Below are 19,998 nucleotides of genomic sequence, written 5' to 3'. Positions count from 1 at the left end.
TGTTGGCATAATAGATAGATGTTAAACTCGGACCAGCAAAACAAAAGTTTAAATTAGCCACAAAAGTCTTAAGCTGGTACTATCTTTCATCTTATCTATATCGTACGGGATTGTTAAAGAGCATAAAATGAGGGAGAAGAGGAAAGAAATCCAAATCAAGGGGACTTGCTTGAATTCTCATAGAAGTGAGAGAGGATTATAATCAGTAATTCTGAAAGCATCAATTCTGTCTTTAATGCTTTGAAAATCCTAAAAGGCTAGATCCAAAATTATGCAAGTGGATTTAAAGTTGTACAATAGGAATTAACTTTCAAATCTTCCCCCTTGCATGATCCCAAATATGCTCTTTTTGGTCTGTCATCCCTCTAGAGCAGATTTGCGGGAGGCATCTGGGAACTTTCAGGGAGAAGGGGCATTTTTTAGCTTTGCTCCATGTCCTGAGACATGTTGCAGACTTGCATTTTGAACAGGATTTTGGGTGGGCACTCTGGAGAATACATATTTTAGATTACAATCTTGTTGCTGGCTGTTCTAGTGGAAAGACAATTTTAGGAGTAGTCTACCAGGAATGCACTAATTATATAAAGATAATCCTAACATTAGGTAGAGTGTAGCCACTGCCTCTGACAACACCTGCCTATGAGTGGAAGGAATTGGTAGCAATGTACTGTAGGATATACCTGCATGTGACATGTGATCTGTTCTACAATTTCTGAACTAGCTTCCTTTCAACTATCTTGTGAACCCCACCAAAAACAATAATAGTTACACAGCAGCAGTGCTTCACAGATGTCACTGTTAGGGATAGTTTGACAGAGATTACCTCTGGTTAGAAAATAGCAGAAACATTATCAAACATAAGTAGATCATGTGCAATCAATGTATGTTACATTTGTGGGATATTTATGTGCATAGAAACAAGGTCAGTTTTATGAAAAATGTAACATGAAGCAGTTGATGATCTTCTAGCATGTCTTGTTGGTTTTTATTGGCTCATATGAGGAGATTAGGGAATATAAATGATGTTTCATTGTCAGCATAAAGGAATCAGATTCCTATACCGGGCAGAAGATTAGACTAGACGTTCTCCAAGGTGCTTTCCAACCCTCACATTCTATGCTTCAACGATTTTATGACAATGAAATTGACCAGACAGTAGGAAAATTATGTAGCTTAGTATCAGCTGTAATGCATATTTTAAAATTTATTTACTTTTCTTTTACAATTTAATTATGATTCTGCATTCTGTTCTCATGTCCCCATTTCTGAGAGAGGAAATAAGTTTTTAAATGTAATATACTCATGTCACAGTCATTCACACCCCAGTTCCTCATGGCTCAACTGTTGCAATACACTAAGGTGTATATGGGACCACCTTTGAAGATCACTCTGAAGCTTCAGCTGATCCAGAATGCAGCAGTCTTGGCAGTGATGGGCATGCCTTGGTATGTTCATGTGATACCACTGCTTTGTAAGCTACACTGCTTTTCAGTATGTTTCCAGGTGCGATTCAAGGTGCTGGTTACCACCTATAAAGCCCTACATACCGGTTATTTGAGGGACCTGGTTGTTTGAGGGACCATCTGCCTCCCATGGTTTCTTCCCCAGGCAGTACGAGCCAACAGATTTGGCGCAATCCAGGCTGCTTTGATTAAACAGTGTCATCCGGCAGGATTCAGGAAGTATGCTTTCTTGGTCACGGTACCTGCCCTCTTGAATGAGGTAGCCCTTAGATCAATATGGCTCCCACCCTGAAGGCTTTTTGGAAGGCCTTAAAGACCTGACTGTTCTCCCAGGCCTTGGGTTAAGGTGGATGGAGCCCCTTGTCTTATGTATTTGTGTGGACAGATCCCCCACCTTGTTCATCTATTTTGTATTGTATTTTTATCTTGTTTATCTTGTTTTGTTATTCTGTGAGCCACTCAGAGTTGGCCTGTAGTTGATTGGCACCTAGATCAAATAATTAAATAAACAAACATAGAGAAATATTTCAGCATGAGAGTTCTATTTATGTAGATAGGATCTGTTTACTTATTTTTCAAGAACACTTAATGTAATTAATACATTACATTATTAATAATTCCCAATATGTAATTCATTAGGGAAAATGTATGAATTCATATATCAAAGAGAAGATTGCAGTATTGTACCATGGCATCCATTAATCCCATTACTAGTTCCCATTGGCATGAAACATTGATCAGTACTTAAAATATTACATATGTCAGTAATGTTCATAGTTAGTTCAGGAGCCATGACAATTTGAAAGTTACCAGTAGAAATTAAGGCTGAATAGCATATTTCAAGACTTCTTATTACCTCTAGATTACTAGTTAAGAGCTTTCTAATTTCACTGCAGATAAGAATCATCTAGATTAAGGATCCACAGTACTATGTCATGGGGGACAACATGATATTAAGCCAATTATTGAAAGTAATTAATTGTTGTTCACTTAGTAGGCAAAAATGTAAGGCTGCAGTGTGATTTAGTTACCTTGGAGTAAGTCTGACTACATTTAATGATTTCAAGTAGTGCTTAAGCTTCTACTTAATGATTCTCATTTCCTGTTAATGCTGAAATGTTTTCATAAAAGGATTGTTTAGAATCTGGGATATACTTTGAAATGGTACAAATTTCATGCAAAGCTATTTGGGTTACTGTATGTATCTCCTATTACATTGTGTAATAGTTCAAAAGCAGGAAGGTAAATATTGTGAATCTCTTGGTTATGTTAAGAAATATTTAGAAGTTGGATTCCAACTAATTACTTGAATGTAGTTCCATTGAAAGCAATAGTATTTCAGGTATTTATTAACTCTTCCCGTTGATTCCAGTGGGAATTAAGAACAACTATTTTGGTCTGAAACCAGTGCTAGAATATTTCAGAATATCTTGGAAAGTAAAACTATTTTCTGAAGATTGTATTAATTTCTTAAACCAAAAAAATTTTAATTTCTTAAAAAAAAAGTCCTTGTATAATTGAAGAAATTACAAACTGGAGTTGTGATTTTTAGTCTTTTTTAAAAATAGTGAAATTGTGCTTAATTTGATGAAGTTGCCAGATAAGAGTTTTTGATCAGGAGTTATATTTGGGGGGGGGGGTCTTAGATGCTAGTTGTTTTATGTACCTTAAAAACTGAGCCTTATACAAAGAACATGATATCATGGACTTCAGATAAAAAGCAAGAACATAAAGCAAGTTACAAATATTACTCTGTGCCTCAATGTGTGGCAGATTTTTCATTTTTTCTAGAGCTGCAGGCTCAAAGTGTGCTCATACTGAGGAATTCTGTAATCCAGGATAGTACAGGGAAATTGAAAATGTTTGGCCCAATCCACTTCGCACACTCCAGCACTTTATATATCTTAGACCAGGAGCCAAAGGGCCAAAGAATATTCAAGGTGCTAATACTAGCCCAAGAAGTGTTGTGTTCTTGTTGATCCTGTACCATTTTGCAATTGTTTTTGAAAGTGGGTTTTATATTTGCTGTTAAAGAAAAACTGTATGCCATTCTCATGATCTTGGAGTTGATTTGATTATGGATATAATTTCTACATAAAATATAAGCATAAACGCAATCTACACAACATAAGAAGTAGCAACTGCAGTGTCTTCCCAACATAGGAAGAGTTGCCAGTCAGAGCCTGAGAACTGATTGTCTTTAGTTAGTAGCTGTTTGCAAACTCATTGAATGAATGTCCCAAGAATGTAGTATTATTCCAAATTGGGCCTTTTCATTGTCTTCATTATTTTGTCTTTTTAAAGGTCAGCATGCAATAACTTGTTTAGCGAGACTTGATGCTTATCTTTTCTCATTAAAGGTTCATCATCAAAAATTATATGGCTACATGAAGAAAATAATGAAGCAAATGACGTATTAAGGGGAAAAGGCCTCGGTCCCAGCTGGGCATCTGTTCCTGTTAAAGGCATTAATAACTTAGGGAACACATGTTTCTTTAATGCTGTAATGCAGGTAAAACTAAAGATGACTCTGTCTGCTCAGAAATCTGTAACAATCACACAACAAAGAAATAAGGGTGACTGTGGCACTGAGGAACATCGCAAGTTCAGAAATAAGCAGGTCAAACTATGATATGTATTATATGGGTAGTTCCTTCCCTTTTCAACACTGGTTGCCCGGAATTGTCTAACCTGGATATCTAGCTTGTATCTAATTTGGACTCACATTTTCAATAAATGTCTAGTATTTAAATGCCTAGTATTTAAAGAAATGCCTAGTATATATCAGCTTATCCAAGAAGAGAATTTTCAAGCAGAGACTATCAGTTATTTGTCATTTCCTTGGTCTTGAGATTTCCTTTTAAAAGATATGTAGGATGAGATGTAGGCGGTTGCACATTAATCCTCAGGTCAAAAGTCCTGCTCAATAGATAAAGGTTTTTTGCCATGATCTGGTCAAGCAACTGCCACGGAAGACCGTTTATGCATTCTGTAACATAAAGCAATAAAAATTCACTTTTTTATTTGTCCAGTTGCTTATCATCTATAGCTTCTTTTTTTTTGTCTTAGAACTTGGCACAGACACACATGTTAAATGAACTAATGTGCGAAATAAAAGAAAAGGGGACAAAGCTAAAAATAGCTCAAAGCCCAACATCTCAACTGGTAAGCTTTCTCTTGAACCCACCTTTGAGCATTATATTAAGTGGACACTAAGAATCTAATGATCACTCTTGATTTAATCATTTTCTAGTGCACAATGAGTCTTATCATTTTCTAGATATAGAGCTGGCTCCAGAGTTTGAATCAGCAGAATTCTACTCAAGGAGTATTCTAGCTGGAGGAAGGGAGAAAGACTGTTTTTCCCATTTCCCCCTTTGCTTTGTGGGTTTGGGGGACCTTCTGGAAGTTGTGGTGTCAGAGGATTCAGGAGGAGTGTAGGTGACAAAAATAATTTCCTTCTTTCCCTCCCTCCAGATAGGCGTATAGTGCACCACAATCTGTTCCACAGATAGAAAGTCTTCTCTAAATAGAGGAAGGCACAGAAGAGACCCTTACTCTAATTGACCTGTTCATACCAAATTACTGTTCAAACCCTGTGGCTTGACACCTTGCTGAATGAAAACTGAAGCATGGTTTACTTTTTCCTTTTTTCTAATTAAAATGTAACCTTTCAATCCCTCTAATGCCACTAGTTTGTGAGTCCATCCAGCTGGAGTTGATACCAGATGTTCTTAGAAAGTACTGTAAAGGCTTTAAAAATTAAATTGAAAAACCCTGATGGCCCTTGGGTGTACCTGAATAATTATCCTACCTGTATATAAATCTGCATTAAAATTTTTTAATGATTTCTTCATTAGATTTGTATTTTGTATTATAATCCTGTATATTATGAGTTACTCCGCATTGATAAATGATGCTTTGCCCTCAAGTGTTCTCTACCAAAATTGTTGCCCATTACAGACAAAATAACTGGTCAAAATCATGGGTTTATCAAATGATGCTCTGGAAGAAATTCTTCCTCTTCAAGTTTTCAAGACCCTTTAGAATAGATCTGGAAAACACGTTGGAGGGTGCAGGGTAGAGGAGAGCTAGGAGAACTTTTACTGTCTGAATAGAACTTATAATATTGAATCGTATGAAATATTCACTTTAAACATATATGCTGAGAGTTGATATTGTGCATTAACATATGTTATTTCTTTTGAACCCAAAGGATCCGTTGGTAGTGAATCTTTCAAGCCCTGGGTCTCTGACATCAGCTATGCTCCTGTTCCTTCATAGCATGAAAGACTCTGGGAAGGGTCCTCTTTCTCCTAAAATTTTGTTCAACCAGCTCTGTCAGAAGTAAGGATAATCTTATGTCAGGAGTAACTTTCATGTGGAAAGTATTTACATATATAAATGTAAAGTGGTTTGTTTAATATGTTTTATGGTATCTCACTCAACAGAAATGCATCATGCTGTTTAAAATTAAAACAGTAAGCATTAGCATTTTGGTATGAATACCCCTTTCTGGATATTAATAACCTAGGTATTAAGGAAAAAGAAAGAAATTGATAATGTTTTTTCCATAGCAACTGTTTAGTGTCTGGTATTAATTCATCCACTGTTAATTTTGTTAGTGTTGCAGCTGTCAGACATTTTGCTAAGACAGATTGTGTGCATAACTACAGGCTCCCTTCTGTTTGTTTCCACTATTCTGAATATTAAGGATGCAGACTTTTGACTTATCTAGAGACTTTACAAAACATTTATATACTCTTAAGTAAAGAATTTTTTAAAAATTTGTTGTGGCTGAAGAACATTATCAGTGACAGAAATCACAAAGTTGTGTATTATGGTGGTAATATTCCTGATTGAATACATTCCTAAATTATGTGAAATGTTCACAGAAATAGAATTGATTATTTTTCATCATTATTATAATTCTGTTGCTTTAATATTGCTGAGTAAGACTTTCCTTAATAAATGAATGACAATTAGGTAGTGTCTCTTTATCTTTGAACCTGGAGCTTGGAATTGACAATATAGTAATTCCAAAAAAGAGAACAGACCAAGAAGAACTTTTCTAATTTTGTTCTTTCTAGGTCATTACAGAGGGATGATAAACAACATTATGACAGAACTACATTAGTTCTCAATATTGTATCATCAATCTTGGCACAATCCAGATGTGTGGATTTCTACTCCCAGATTTCCCCAACCACCATGTCCATTGCTGTGAATTCTGGGAGTTGAAGTCCACACATTTAGATACCAACCAGTTAGGAAAGACTGCACCAAATGATTTGGGACCATAATACAGGCAGTCCCCAGGTTAAGAATGAGTACCGTTCCTAAGTCTGGCTTTAACTCGAATTTGTATATAAGTTGGAACTTGTACTTATGAAGGGGCTGCCTATTACTAAAAATGGTGGATGGCTTTCTCTTTCCTTGAGCTGACAAACCACTGAAGCTGCACAATGTTTTCATGAACCACTGAAAACCGCTGAAAACAGGTTGTATATTAAAAATGCACAGCTTCAGCAGTTCATGAAAGCATTGCACAGCTTCAGGGGTTCATTGGTTCATGGAAGGAGACCACCATCTGCCATTTTTAGTAATAGGCAGCCTGTTCACAAGTATGAGTTGTCCGTAACTCAGATATTCTTAAACTGGAGACTGTCTGTATTTGAAAGCCCGTATTTCTGCCCAGGAGAGACATTTCTGTCACTTCCATCATTAACAGAAGCATGTTTAACAACCTTGATAATTACTCTTAGGGTCTGGAATTCCCTGCCAATCAAAGTCCAGTTAGGACCTCCTTTGATATCTTTTCACTGGCAAGCACAAAATCTTCTTATTAAGTTCTTAAGATGACATATCAGTTACTAAAAGAGTACTGCTAAGTTCAGGTTCCACTTATGTGATAAACCCAAATGCAGTTATTTTCAAATTATATTTTCTGGATTGTGCAAAGTTGATGTTCCCTAAAGGCAACTTTTCTGAAAGTAACAAATTTATTCTTCAGGCAGGTGTGTTCTAAAGCTCATAGCCATGTCTTTTCAATATTCCACTAGAACTAGTATATACCATTGAACATAAGACTGTCTGTTAATTGGGTAGATTAATCAGTTCAACCTTTGAGTAATTAGCAGGATCCTTTTTTTTTTTTTTTTTTTTACCAATGAGAGCAAATTATAATTGACTAGGGCTTGAGTTATGGTTGTACATTTTAGGCTACTTTAGATAATGTTGTGTTACCATAAATCAAAAGATTAAATATGATTTTTTTCTCTAATGTGGTAATCTATGGTTTAATAAAGAAATATCTCTTCTCATTCTTTTCAGTGTCCTACAATGTCACTTTATATTGAATTTTGCAAGGCTTCGTGATTCATTTATCTCTTAGCCATACTAGATAATGTACAGCTTAATCTTTGTGGAGGAACAAGTAGAAATGATTTTTTTTTGCATTTAATTTTATTTATAGCTCATTTTTATGCAGCATATATATTTAAACAAAATGAACATTGAATCATGACAGTAGTAGCAGTTCTGTACAATAGACAGGTTATCTATAAACCAACTTGATTTAAAATGAGTAGACATTTCTGTATCAATATACAATGGAATGGTAGTATTCAGATAATTATATTTTTCATGAAGTTGAACATTAAAGTGATAGACATGAATAACTGTGGCATAGCTGTCCTAGTCATCCTTCACTGCTTATGGCGATTAACAGTAATTCAACCTGTTCAGTCATTTATTCTGCTGACGCCATACAACAGGTTGTAGCACGTTGGCACTGGCTTCCATATGTCAAGTCGTCTGGGAGTGGTCAGTTCAACCAACCATCCCAGAGTCCTCCATTTTTGCCAGGGATCTTGCTGGAAGCACATTTTCAAGGAGAGAGGAATGCACATCTTTTAGTTGTCAAATCCAAACATATCAATGTGGACTACAGCTTCTGTTCCCCCTGCTCCGCATGTTTCTTGCCTTATTTTAGTTTTCTCCAAAGGTGTTTTTTTTAATCCTTTTCATTTTTCCTAAAACTTATTTAAATTATATTGGAGGTAATTAATAAGCATGTAAAATAAATATTATTATTTATTAAACTTGTATGCTGTACAGATGAATTATAGGTTTTGTGTTAGCAGCGTTCTTAATAATATGCTGCAGTTTTGCTATTTTAGATTTTAAAGTGTTAATATAGCATTAGTTATGCCTTTATTTATAGGCTAGCACATCCTAATTATGCATTAGTAAGTGGCCAATGAGGGACTTCTGGGGAAGCAATGGTAGACTGAAGATGGCTCCGTGAAGAGTGGAGCCGACGGCTGTGGTGGAAAGAGGAGCTGGTGAATGGAACGCTTCTTGGAACTCCTCTCTGGATTAAGGAGAGGACTAGGATCACCCATAAATTTGCTTCATACAGAGGCTCCCTGCAAAGAGACCATAGAATAGCAGTCTCTGGTGGGTTTGAGAGCTCTGGGAATTGGGGGAAAATCATCCTGCCTAAACCATGGTTCAGTGCTTTCAAAAGGACACTGGGTTCGCCCACTTCCTCTCTTAATCACCTTAGGAAATTGCTTGTTCTTTATTTTTTGGATGTTAAGAACCTTCAGAAGGGCAAATTTCATTATGCCAGGAGAGTTTCCTTCTATCCTTGATGAAAGAAATTTCATGTAAGTTTAAGGATTAAAAAGAAAAAAAATATTTTTGAAAAACAGCTACAGGGGAACTAGAATGTTGATTTTGAAAGTTAAGGCACCAGATGGACTTGAAAGAATATTTCCTGTGGGTTGTTTGAAATTTTTTAAAAATATATATGAAAATCCATATGATATTCCAATCAAGAAAACTTGCTCCCGTGAATTGGATAAGCAGTGCAACTTTTACAAGTACATTTCAGTTACAGTCTCTTAAGAGTTCAGCAATTATAGCTTCAGTTGATTTATCATGATGATGATAATGATGCTTAAAATAAAATCTCTCTCTAAATACTTTTACAATTGATAATATAACAAATACGCCACCCAGAGTTGCTTTGTGTGAGATGGGTAGCTATATAAATATGATGTATAAATAAATAAAATAAATAAAATAACAATGTATTTCACACAGTGAAATATGCAAAAGTGTTTATCCAAAGGAATGGTAGAATACCATTCTGCTCCTAAGAGGTAATTTTTTGAAATTGGGATTCAGTAAAAGTTGAAGAATTTAAGAATAAAATACAGTAGATGCTGGAAACAGCTATATTAGTAATATTGCAAGATATCTTAGAACAAGCAGCTTTAGAATTGGCAATTAAGATGGTCTGCCTTTTAGGCTCAACCATCAACAGGAATAAGCAGTCAAGAAAAACAGATTAGCACTTGATAGGGCAGCCATGAAGGCCCTGGAAAAGATACTCAAATGTCGTGATGTGACTGTACCTACAAAGATCAGAATCATACAAGCCATGGTATTCTCTGTGACATCCTATGGAAGCAGAAGGTGGATGTTGAAGAAGTAGAAAAGGAAGAATATTGGCGCTTTTGAACTTTGGTGTTAGAGAAAACTCCTGAGATTACTATGGACAGCCAAGAAAACAGACAAATGGGTCATCAAACAAATCAACTCAGAGTTCTCACTTGAGGCACAAATGACCAGTCTCAAATTATCCTACTTCAGAACATTATTGGAAGACCTAGTTCCCTAGAGAAGGCTCTAATGCTGGGAAAGGTGGAAGGAAAGAGAAAAAAAGGACGACCAGCAGCAGGGTGGATGGATTTAAACTGGTGATGAGTACACTGTTGAAGACCTGAAAGACCAGGTTAGGGATAGATCATCATGAAGAAAATCTATCTGTTTGCTAGGAGTTGAAAATGACTTATTGATACATAATCAATTAATCAATCAAATCTATTGGGGCAGAATATAGATAGCTGGCAAAACTGAAGCGAGTGAGGGTGAGAGAGCCAGAAGTAAGAGACACCTTCCTCTCTTTCCCTCTCTTCTCCCTTCTCTCTTTCTTTCTTTTCCTTTTTTTCTTTTTGCCCAATTGTTTTTAGAATTGCTTTTCATAGGACAAAATTGCTGAACAAATGGCTTGCAAAATATGTTTGAAATCAGGCCAAAGGCTGCATGAAATTTACATTGAGACTGCCGGTTATTCCTCCTGGGTTCAACAGTTCCTAAAAGCAATGTCTCTGGATATTATCAGAGATAGACTAGAACTTTCACAAAGCTTTGGGAAATGTGAGAGCTATTTATTCTGTAGTGTGGGGCCTCCTTTGATTTCTGAAGTTTTCAAGCCATGCTGTGATTTCCTCCCATTTCCTTCCCCTAATTCTTTTGTATATATTATTCTCTCCCTATAGTTATTAATATGTGAAGATCCCTAAGGTCTTTATTGAAAGGGTCCTCTCAGGGCAAATGACAAATGCAGTTATTGTATAAAGGACAAGTTGCTGACATACATTAAAACTACTGTTCAGAACATCTTTCCTCAGGCAGGAGATAAAAATTGAACCCCTTGAAATTTTATTAAAACTCAGCTAAGCTAGCAATATGTTCTTTCTTCTCATATTCTGTTTTTTTTAGAAAGCACCGTAAGTTCTGTTCTGTCAATTATAGCCTATACCAAATATAGAAAAGGACAGACAACAGTTGCGCATATGCCAAGTTCTGCTAGTCAGTGCAAAGAAAGGGCAACTTGGAAATTTGCTGGTGATGGGCAAGGGGAGAAATGGTGGGAGGCAGAGATGGGTTGCTCATGGGGAAAGTAGTTTTGGTGTGTCATATTGGCTCCATGTTCCAGGCCCTTGGACTCGACTCCAAGATCCAGGCATCAGTTCCTTAGTGGTCTGAGCCTTTAGCTGTTGCTGAATGCCAGGTCAGCCTGTGATAAGGTCTCTCTCACCCATGATTTAATAGTGAATGCGAAGGCCGACCTGGCATGCCTCACCAAGACCTGGCTGAGTATGGAGAGGAAAGTCCTCCTGGAAATGTGCTCAGTTGGGTGTGTAACCCAAGGACAGGGTTTTCTGATTTTCCAGTTTTTCTGATAAGCAAAAAAGCTTTATTAGCACCTCCCCACACATACCTGTTTCAAACTAAAAGTTTCTTTCAAATTTCCTGCCTGGGCACCTTGAAACATTCTTTATCACAAGTGACCAGATGAAATGATATCTTTATCATATTTGCATCTTGCAGTCTTGTTTATACAAATGCAGTGACTGGACTAGCAATTTAGCTTAAAACTGTGTATGCTGAGTATTCTTCAGTATTAGTCTCCTTCTCTGCCTTGATAAACTCCTTAGTAAAAGAAGGCTGGAAGTTCCTATTGCAGATTCCAAGATTCTGTACCTTACCCCTAATTCTTGCATTAAAGCTCCTCAGTTGGGTGGTTCTTGCTTTGTGGATTGTGCCCTGCAGTATGGGGCTTAACAGGTAGCCGGTGGGCCACTCATGTAATCCTTCTGGGAAGAAATTCTCCCAAAATTACTACAATCACACAGCAGATGTGGTGGTTTGCAACCTGATGTGTGATTGTGGTGCAACAACACTGTGAGGTAAATTGGGCTAAAAGGGAGTGACTGGCCCAAAGTAACCTTCCATGGCTGAGAATGGACTAGAACCTGGTCTTCCTGTGCTAGTCAAACACCTTAAGTGCTACTCTATGCTGGTTACGTCCATGGTCTCCAAGATACTATAGTTAAGACTTGCCATCTTTCAGCTGGATTATACATTATAGCCTTTTGGAAACTAAGGCTACTTTCTATGTTTTGTCCCCTTCTCTTACACTTTGACCTGTGTCTCGCCCTCTTTCTGAATGTTCTGCCCATCACAGCATCACTGTTCTTGAACATATGTTTGCATGTACATGTTAAACCCCTGTTTTTAAGCCTTACAATTCCTTCTCCAGAGACTGTCCATTTTTCCCTCTGCAGGGCCCCTCGGTTTAAGGGATTTCAACAGCAGGACAGCCAGGAGGTCCTCCACTACTTGTTGGATGCAATGAGAATAGAAGAAACAAAGGTGAAGTGGTTATTATTGCAAGAAGAACCAGCTTGACTCAAATTACTTCTTTTTAAAAAAAAACTGTTATTTTATGCTGCTTATTAAGAAAATAGTTTGCTTTTTTCTACATCTTCAAGGTGTAGACTGTGTATTGTTGGTCTTGTCAGTGAAACACTGATGATATTGTAGCTTTTGGTCAATTCTTCCATTTGAAGCAGGAGTTTATTAATTGGGTACTTCTTGATTGCTGTGTGAACTGACTTTGCAAATCAAACCTAAGATTTGCTCTCATATTCTACTGTGTTCAGGGATTCACTCAAAGAAGTTATTTTATTTTATACTGCTGTCTTTATTATATTGTAATGGGCTATTTACTTATGTTAGGTTATTTCTGAACTATTCTGTGGCCAACCTCAGTTTCCTGACAAAAGTATACTTGTAAGAGAATTATAGGCAACCTGATTGATTTCCTGAATGAATGTCCCTGGGCAATGCATTTCTTTGTCAACCACATTTTAAAGTATTTATTTAAAATACCATGGGAATGCATAAACGAAGCAGGACTATAGCAACTCTACCTTTGACTCCTCTAAGTCAGTGGCAAAAGTTTGGAATACCTATTTTCACTACAGTATTTTTCCCACTTCTCCTCCCTCCTTCCCCCCCACCCCACTCCCCATCTTTTAAAGTCGAGGCTGTAAAGTAGCATCTTCTAGAACAGAAGCAGTAATAATTTCAACCAGAAAAAATATCTTTTCTCCAGTACTGCAGTCCAGGTGTGAATTTATGTTGCTTTTTATTTGAGAGAATATACTGGATCTGAGCAGTCTGATTATTACGATGTATGATCTGTGATATTCTCTTTCCTTACAAACCCTTGAACAGTGTGGTTTTGGGTACTACCCTTTAGAGAATGTAATTGCATTCCACTGGATATGGATAGAAGTATGCCTTATTCAGTTGGTGACTATTGAACCACGGGAGCTTTTCTACTGGTTGAATGAGGAAAGGTTGCTATTCACCCTGCCCGTTATATCCCCTCAACATCTCTTTCAAAGGTTTGTGGGAAGGGGCTTACCCAAACAGTGCTGGATTCTGGAAAGAGAGGAATAGACCCAGTGCCTCCTTCCATCCATCGGCAGGAGCATTCTAGGAGAATTTCACTCAGTGGTAGAATAAAACTCTGAATCCCACCCATTGAATATAATTGAACTCCTTAATTTAGGGTAGTTATTTTCAGATTACGTAGGATCTTTTATTTCATACTGGCAATATGAGTGTGATGACACATTACATTGGGCTGCTTTTGACTCTAGTGCCAGAACTCTACAATCGGTTACAAAAATGTGGCCAGGAATGTTGATGGGCGCCTGAAAATCTGAGCACGTGATGCCACTTTTGTGCCAGTTATATTGGATGCTCACCAACTTGTAGGGTACTTTTTAGAATGCAGCCCTAGTTGTACCACTGAGACCATGGACAGTCCTTAACCCTGTTTTGAATGATCCAAATCAAGTGATCTACCTTGCCTTTATCAGTTCAGTTCTGTATATCCCATTTGGTCATTATGTCATACTATATTCATCAGAATAACTGGATTGGGAAATAGGAGGTGGTCCTTATTTGTCAGTGTTTTGTGTCATATATTTTAATTATAAGCTTTCGGGAAAGCTTTACAAATTATATATTTAATTTGAACAGAAAGTTAATGCCCCCATTCCGCTTTCCATAGCCTCAAATTCTGCACACTTTCCTCATTACAATAGCACCAGTTTACATATTTATATGTGCTTGGGGCTGATACTTTCATTTGCAAGATCATATATGAAGGTGAGTCTCTGGAAAGTGGGAGGTAACTGTCTTGATTTCAGTCCTTTGTGTAATTTTGTAGCAGGAAAAATGCTCCAAAAGAGCATTATCTGATACTATATTAGCAGGAATAAATCAAAATGACCATCTCACCCCTTTTCTTCATTGTCCACAATCCCACATTCTCTTCTTACTTTCCCTTTAAGGTAGGCAGTGTTGACCCCACATCAATGATTAAACCCATATTCTGCCATAATGGAGCAATGTAGCAAATGGGGATTTTATTACCTCAGGCTTCACAGTAAGGGGTATTACTAGTAAAAGCTGTTGGGTGCCCCTCCCCTTCCACTTTTCAGGTTTCTATATGATCATGGCAAACTGAGAATGTAAGATCTGAGAATCTGGACAATCTTGTGAGCAGTGACAGTTGTGCTAGCCTGAACGAACCTGAGCAACATTGTCTGTCATGGGAATGCCACAGCTGTTAATCGTGCTATTGTTAAAGAGTGTCACTACGGTGTCTTTTTTTAATTGAAGAAAGCCTCCATCAGTCTGTCTGCCACCAGAATCCTTTAGAACTGATTAGAGATACTAAGCTCTCTTGTGTTTCTCTTAAATGTGTTCCCTGTAAGGATTCTGTTTGGGTCAGCCTTTGTTTACTTTGCTGCCCTATATTGTCCCATCTGTCTCAGCTATCTGCATTTCTGCACAAGTAATAAAAAAGGTATCTAATTTTTTTAAAGCTTCTTTTTTTTTTTTAATAAGAACTGTTTTCAATAATAAACAATATCTATTAGAAATAATAAGTATTTGGTAAAATTAAAATTTCTTAGTGTAGAACAATTTTAGTGCCATAGAAGGATCTGTGGTTACTTAATTCTGTGTGCTGAAGCTGTGAGACAGTTCTCTTAGTGATATGTCCCATCGATGGACTTATATTTGTAATTGCTTTCCCCTAAATTATATTAATACATATCGGTGAACCATTTTTTAAAAAGTCAGTAATCCAGGCAAATTTGCATGCTGTCCCCTTGTTCCAGCATTGCATATTGGGAGTGCTTCACACCAAGGCTTGAAAAATTTGAACCGTGCTGTTAATTGATTAATGTCTGATGGGGTTTGCTAACTGCACTCAAACGACTGTGTCTTTTTTTGACCTAAATAAATGGTTCAATGCAGTTGTCTCAACAAAAAGAGAGTTCCTTTTGGCTGCAAACCTATTTATGGTATCAACTTGATGAGTTATTTATTTAGCTATCATGAATGGGTCCTCTTTAATATGTTGTTGGATTTAAGATGAATACCACGGGTCTTTGAGGAACTGGGAATTAATAGCTAGATCAAGTCCTTGTGAAGTAGAAACTTGCATCCAGATACAGATCGCTTGGCAGAGTAGTTCTAATATATTTCACTATACATCATCATTATACCATTAAGCCAGTAATATATAAGCAGGCACGTTCAATTATTTCTAGAATATAAATAGAATTGTATTTTTTCTATCTTTTCTGATGGTGATAGTGACAGATTTTATTCACATAAATAACAAGTGACTTTACAAAGACCTATTTTTAGAATGCAATTCTAAATCATATGATTTAAATACAGGCACAGAGTGCTATGCAGTAATCACAGCACATTTGTAACACACAGTTTTAATGTTAAAACTCTTTGTATGGATTGTTCAATGATGTTCGCCCTGAATGTTACATTAATATATTTTAAGATTGAAAATATCCAGTTGTAATTTTAGTTCTTGCCCACGTTTTCCTTGCCCAATCATTATATTAGGATTCATTTTTAGCTCCAAAGGTTCCATTAAAACTCACACTGTGCTACACAAACAGCAAATTCTTAACGTCGTTTCTGAAAAACAAGTGCTTTGGTAAGGCAGTCCAATATAACATTTTTATTATAATTTCATTTCGTTCAAATTGGAATGAGAGAGCTCCAGTGCAAGTATACTCAGTTTCAATTGATCTTTTGTAATTTATTGTGTTCTTTTGTCTTTATAGTATTAACCCCATCTGCTAGCCAATTTAAAGGGATATATATTATTCTGCAGAGAAAGGATCCTCTTCCTCCTTTTCTCACTAGAACTGAATTCGGTTGTCCTCTTCCCTGTGGAGATCTTTTCTTCTTCTGCTGATAATGATTTTCATATTTTCTTGTTTTTTTCTGTGTATGCTTGATGTGAGCAGTAATCCTTCTCTGTTAAACCGTTCTAGAAGTGATGCAATTTATCAAAATACACAAATTGCAACATAATGAAGTAATGGATTTTCAGACAAGAGTAGATTTTATAATAATATAGGGCAGCTGTTCCCAGTTTAGGTCTTTCCAGATGTTTTCCAATGGCCATAGGCTGATGGTAGTTGTAGTCTAATATTTTTGGGGGGGACTGGGTTGGCATGAATGGAAGCTTGAGTTGGGTGGATTGGAATCTTTCATGAAGACTGCAGGGGCCTGAAGTGTTAAATTTGTTCCCCATGCATTGCAATCCAGAGTGTCTTGTTCCTTCCACAGCTTCTGCTTTAAGGTGAGTGATGGACCTGGAGAAACCTGAATTTCTTAAGAATATTTAAGTATTTTAATATATCTAGTTTGATCTTTAGGCTGAATGAGTTTTGAAGTGGATGCTTTCTGGTTCACAGTCTTAACTGCTACCACCCCAGCAAATCCTATTTTATAAAATACCACAAGGAAAGGACCATTGTAAAGATAGTTAATTTTAATTATGCAAGTCACTATTCTTTAGGTTAGAAAAGTGGCAACAATGTATTTAAAGACTTGGTAAAGTCCACTGTACAGTTTCTTGTGACACACATGTATTCTTTGTATAGGAAGGGAAAGGATCATTATTCTGTAGTTTTCTAATTGAATTAGTGCTGATAATTGATTTGTTTTAGGATGGTATTTTATTACAACTGCTCTAGGTAACTCTGTTATATATTTTGCAGTTTTGTGCTTCATTTTGCAACTCCTTTGACTAGGCTTTTAAAAGCAAGAAAGCATAAAAATATCTAAACTTAAATAAAGGAGTATAGGAACAAGAGTAGCAATCTTTATTGTGAAATACTGAGATTATATTTCAAATTCTGTCATTAATATGAGTTTATGTGTTTGAAACAAGAGTAATTCTCCTAGTCTGTTAAAGTATGCTGTTTGATTTAAAAAAAATACTTAAAACTGTAAACTTTAATCAAATAAAATATGTGCTAAATGTCTGTGTTACAGCGCATACAAGCTGCAATCCTAAAAGCATTTAATAATCCAACAGCTAAAACAGCAGATGAAGAAACCAAAAGAAAAGTCAAAGGTATGGTGTCCTTCAGCAGAACTTTTCTGTATTATTTGCATAGTTTGATTTTTTAAATGTTTTTTATAAACATATGAGTTATGTTTATGCTTTTGTTTATTAATGAATTTGCCTTTTAGACAACACTGAGTTCCAAAGTCATGTCTCTGTGTGTGTCTATCTCTGTGTGTACATATATACACATGTTCTGGACTTGGAAGCTAAACAGGATCTATTTGGATTTTTTTTTTTTTCTTGGATGGGAAACCACAAGGAAATTTTAGAGGCTAGAGTGAGAAGTTGAGTAAACATCCCAGAAGACAGTGGTGGTAAATGACTTCTGTATTGCTGACAAGAAACTCTATGGCCCTATCCATGGAATCACCAGGAATTTAACTCAGATCAAAGGAGACTTTTTGTATATAATGGAGTGTGTATCTATTATTTTGGTGCCATCTAGTGAAGATGCAGAACACTTCATGGATCAGGTTGCTTTACCCATAATAGCCTAGTTCTCTGATAGAGATATGATCAGATTGTCCCTACCCCCAGGGAATCTAATAGACTCCATAAAAACGGATATTTTAGCATTCTCACTTGGGAAGGAGGCAGAATATCTTTATTGTATAAATAAATAAATAAAATACATTTAAGCTGCATATTGAAGTACTTGATCAATAATTGAGAAGGGAAGAAGAGAACACAAGGAGACAACTAAGATTGCAGACCTGTGCACACTTACCTAGGAGTTTGTTTCATTGAATTCAGTGGGACTGGTTTCTGAGTAGGTACTAGGATTGTACTGTGAGGTCCCCAACCACTAGTTTTCTTTTAGCTGAAAAAGTAGAAAAGCTGAAAAGTAGAAGTTGGCAGCATGATGGGAGTATAAGGGCGTTTACTGCAATCAATTTTTTTTTTCTCAGATCCTCTCCATTTTCTTAGTACTCAGCAATCACCTAAATGCTCGTTAAGAGAAAGGGTTCAGATATGTAGAATAGAAATAGAAGGCTATAGCCTTGAATGTGTTAACCTGAAAGTAGATTCAGATACAACCAGTCGGACTCTTTTAGCTGCAGAGCGTATAGTGAGAAACATCAGTGTTTCTCAACCTCAACAACTTTAAAATGCGTGGACTTCAACTCCTAGAATTCTACAGCCAGCATGCTGGCTGGGGAATTCTGGGAGTTGAAGTCCAAACACCTTAAAGTTGCCACGGTTGAGAAACACTGGTATACATGCTAACTAAGGAGTTGGGGAGATTATTTTCTGCTTATAAAACACCAGCTATATTATTTCAAGCAAAATACTTGTATTTCACAACTTGTTGTTAACCAGTAAAGTTCACATAATGAGTTAAAGATACTGAAATCCACATTCTAGAAGAGTTTCTAAGATTATATTAAGGGGGAAAAATAGAATCCACTGGAGTTTACTGATGTTTCACGTAATATAATAAAGTGTCTACTGCATATCTTGTGAAATACCTTCATATGATGCAATGTAATACATGATACAGAGGATATATCTTTAATTAGCAGAAATAAAAATCAAAACTGAATGTAGTCATAAATGGATAACTCATTTTTATAGTCAAACTGTATCTGGATGCAAAAATCCAATAACCTCAATTCTTTTGTTGCCATCTGGTGGCCACCCAAATATATGCAGCTCAGGTATGGTAAGTTTTTATTTTTTTCCCGCTGATGGATGCAAACTGTAACTTATTTTGGGTAAAATGTACATACTTTCTGAATAAATATTAGAATTAATTCTGCTAACTTTTGAATAATTAATTAATACATTCTGCAAAATTTTTAAAGAAGTTCTTTTTTTTCCAGCATATGGAAGAGAGGGTGTGAAGATGAACTTCATAGATAGGATTTTTGTGGGTGAATTGACCAGCACTATCATGTGTGAGGAATGTGAAAATGTAAGTATTCTGGAATTTGATATGATTTCAGAAATGTAATTATTTCAATATATTGTGTACTGAGTTAAAAGTAGAACTATCTGTTTTATTAATGCCTTTATAATGGAATATCAGAAATTTGATTGTTTCAAAGTATATCTTTCTTTAATTTTTTTTTTAACATACAAAGAAGGGTGTTGAATAATCATTTGGATAATGGTAGGCTAATTTCTGACATTGTAATCATAGTGTGGATTGAAAACTTCTTAAATATTGTGGAAATCAATGCATTAAGTTCAATTTATTCTCCCAGCTGCTCCAGTTTGTCAAGTATCTGCTTTACTTGGAGAAGAAAGAAATGTTTTTTTTCTTAAATCAACATAGATTTAAGAATACCAGCTATGGAAAACAGTAATATGTAAAGAGAAAGAATGGAAATAATGTTTTCTCCTGAAAGATCCATAAGTGTATGCAGGCTAACGCTTGAGTTGTACTCTGTAGTTTGAACAGGGATAGAGGCAAGT

At 36.2% G+C, this 19,998-nt stretch overlaps 1 protein-coding gene across 1 annotated transcript in view; it reads left to right on the top strand.

Annotated features, from left to right (window-relative positions):
• The window catches only part of USP45 (ubiquitin specific peptidase 45), a 53,699-nt gene that overhangs the window by 22,098 nt on the left and 11,603 nt on the right, over positions 1-19,998 (top strand). Inside the window, exons 6-11 of the mRNA XM_007428771.3 lie at positions 3,824-3,975; positions 4,533-4,628; positions 5,680-5,810; positions 12,389-12,476; positions 17,505-17,586; positions 19,404-19,495. Coding sequence (XP_007428833.2) covers positions 3,824-3,975; positions 4,533-4,628; positions 5,680-5,810; positions 12,389-12,476; positions 17,505-17,586; positions 19,404-19,495 — 641 coding nt within the window. The remainder of the gene's footprint in view (positions 1-3,823; positions 3,976-4,532; positions 4,629-5,679; positions 5,811-12,388; positions 12,477-17,504; positions 17,587-19,403; positions 19,496-19,998) is intronic.

The sequence above is a fragment of the Python bivittatus genome, unplaced genomic scaffold (assembly GCF_059951505.1).
Source record: "Python bivittatus isolate LINGU-HERP-01145 unplaced genomic scaffold, Pbiv_v1 ctg000020_np1212, whole genome shotgun sequence".
Taxonomy (NCBI): Eukaryota; Metazoa; Chordata; class Lepidosauria; order Squamata; family Pythonidae; genus Python; species Python bivittatus.
Note: the sequence above shows the minus strand (reverse complement) of the source record. Positions and strands in the feature narration are given on the sequence as shown.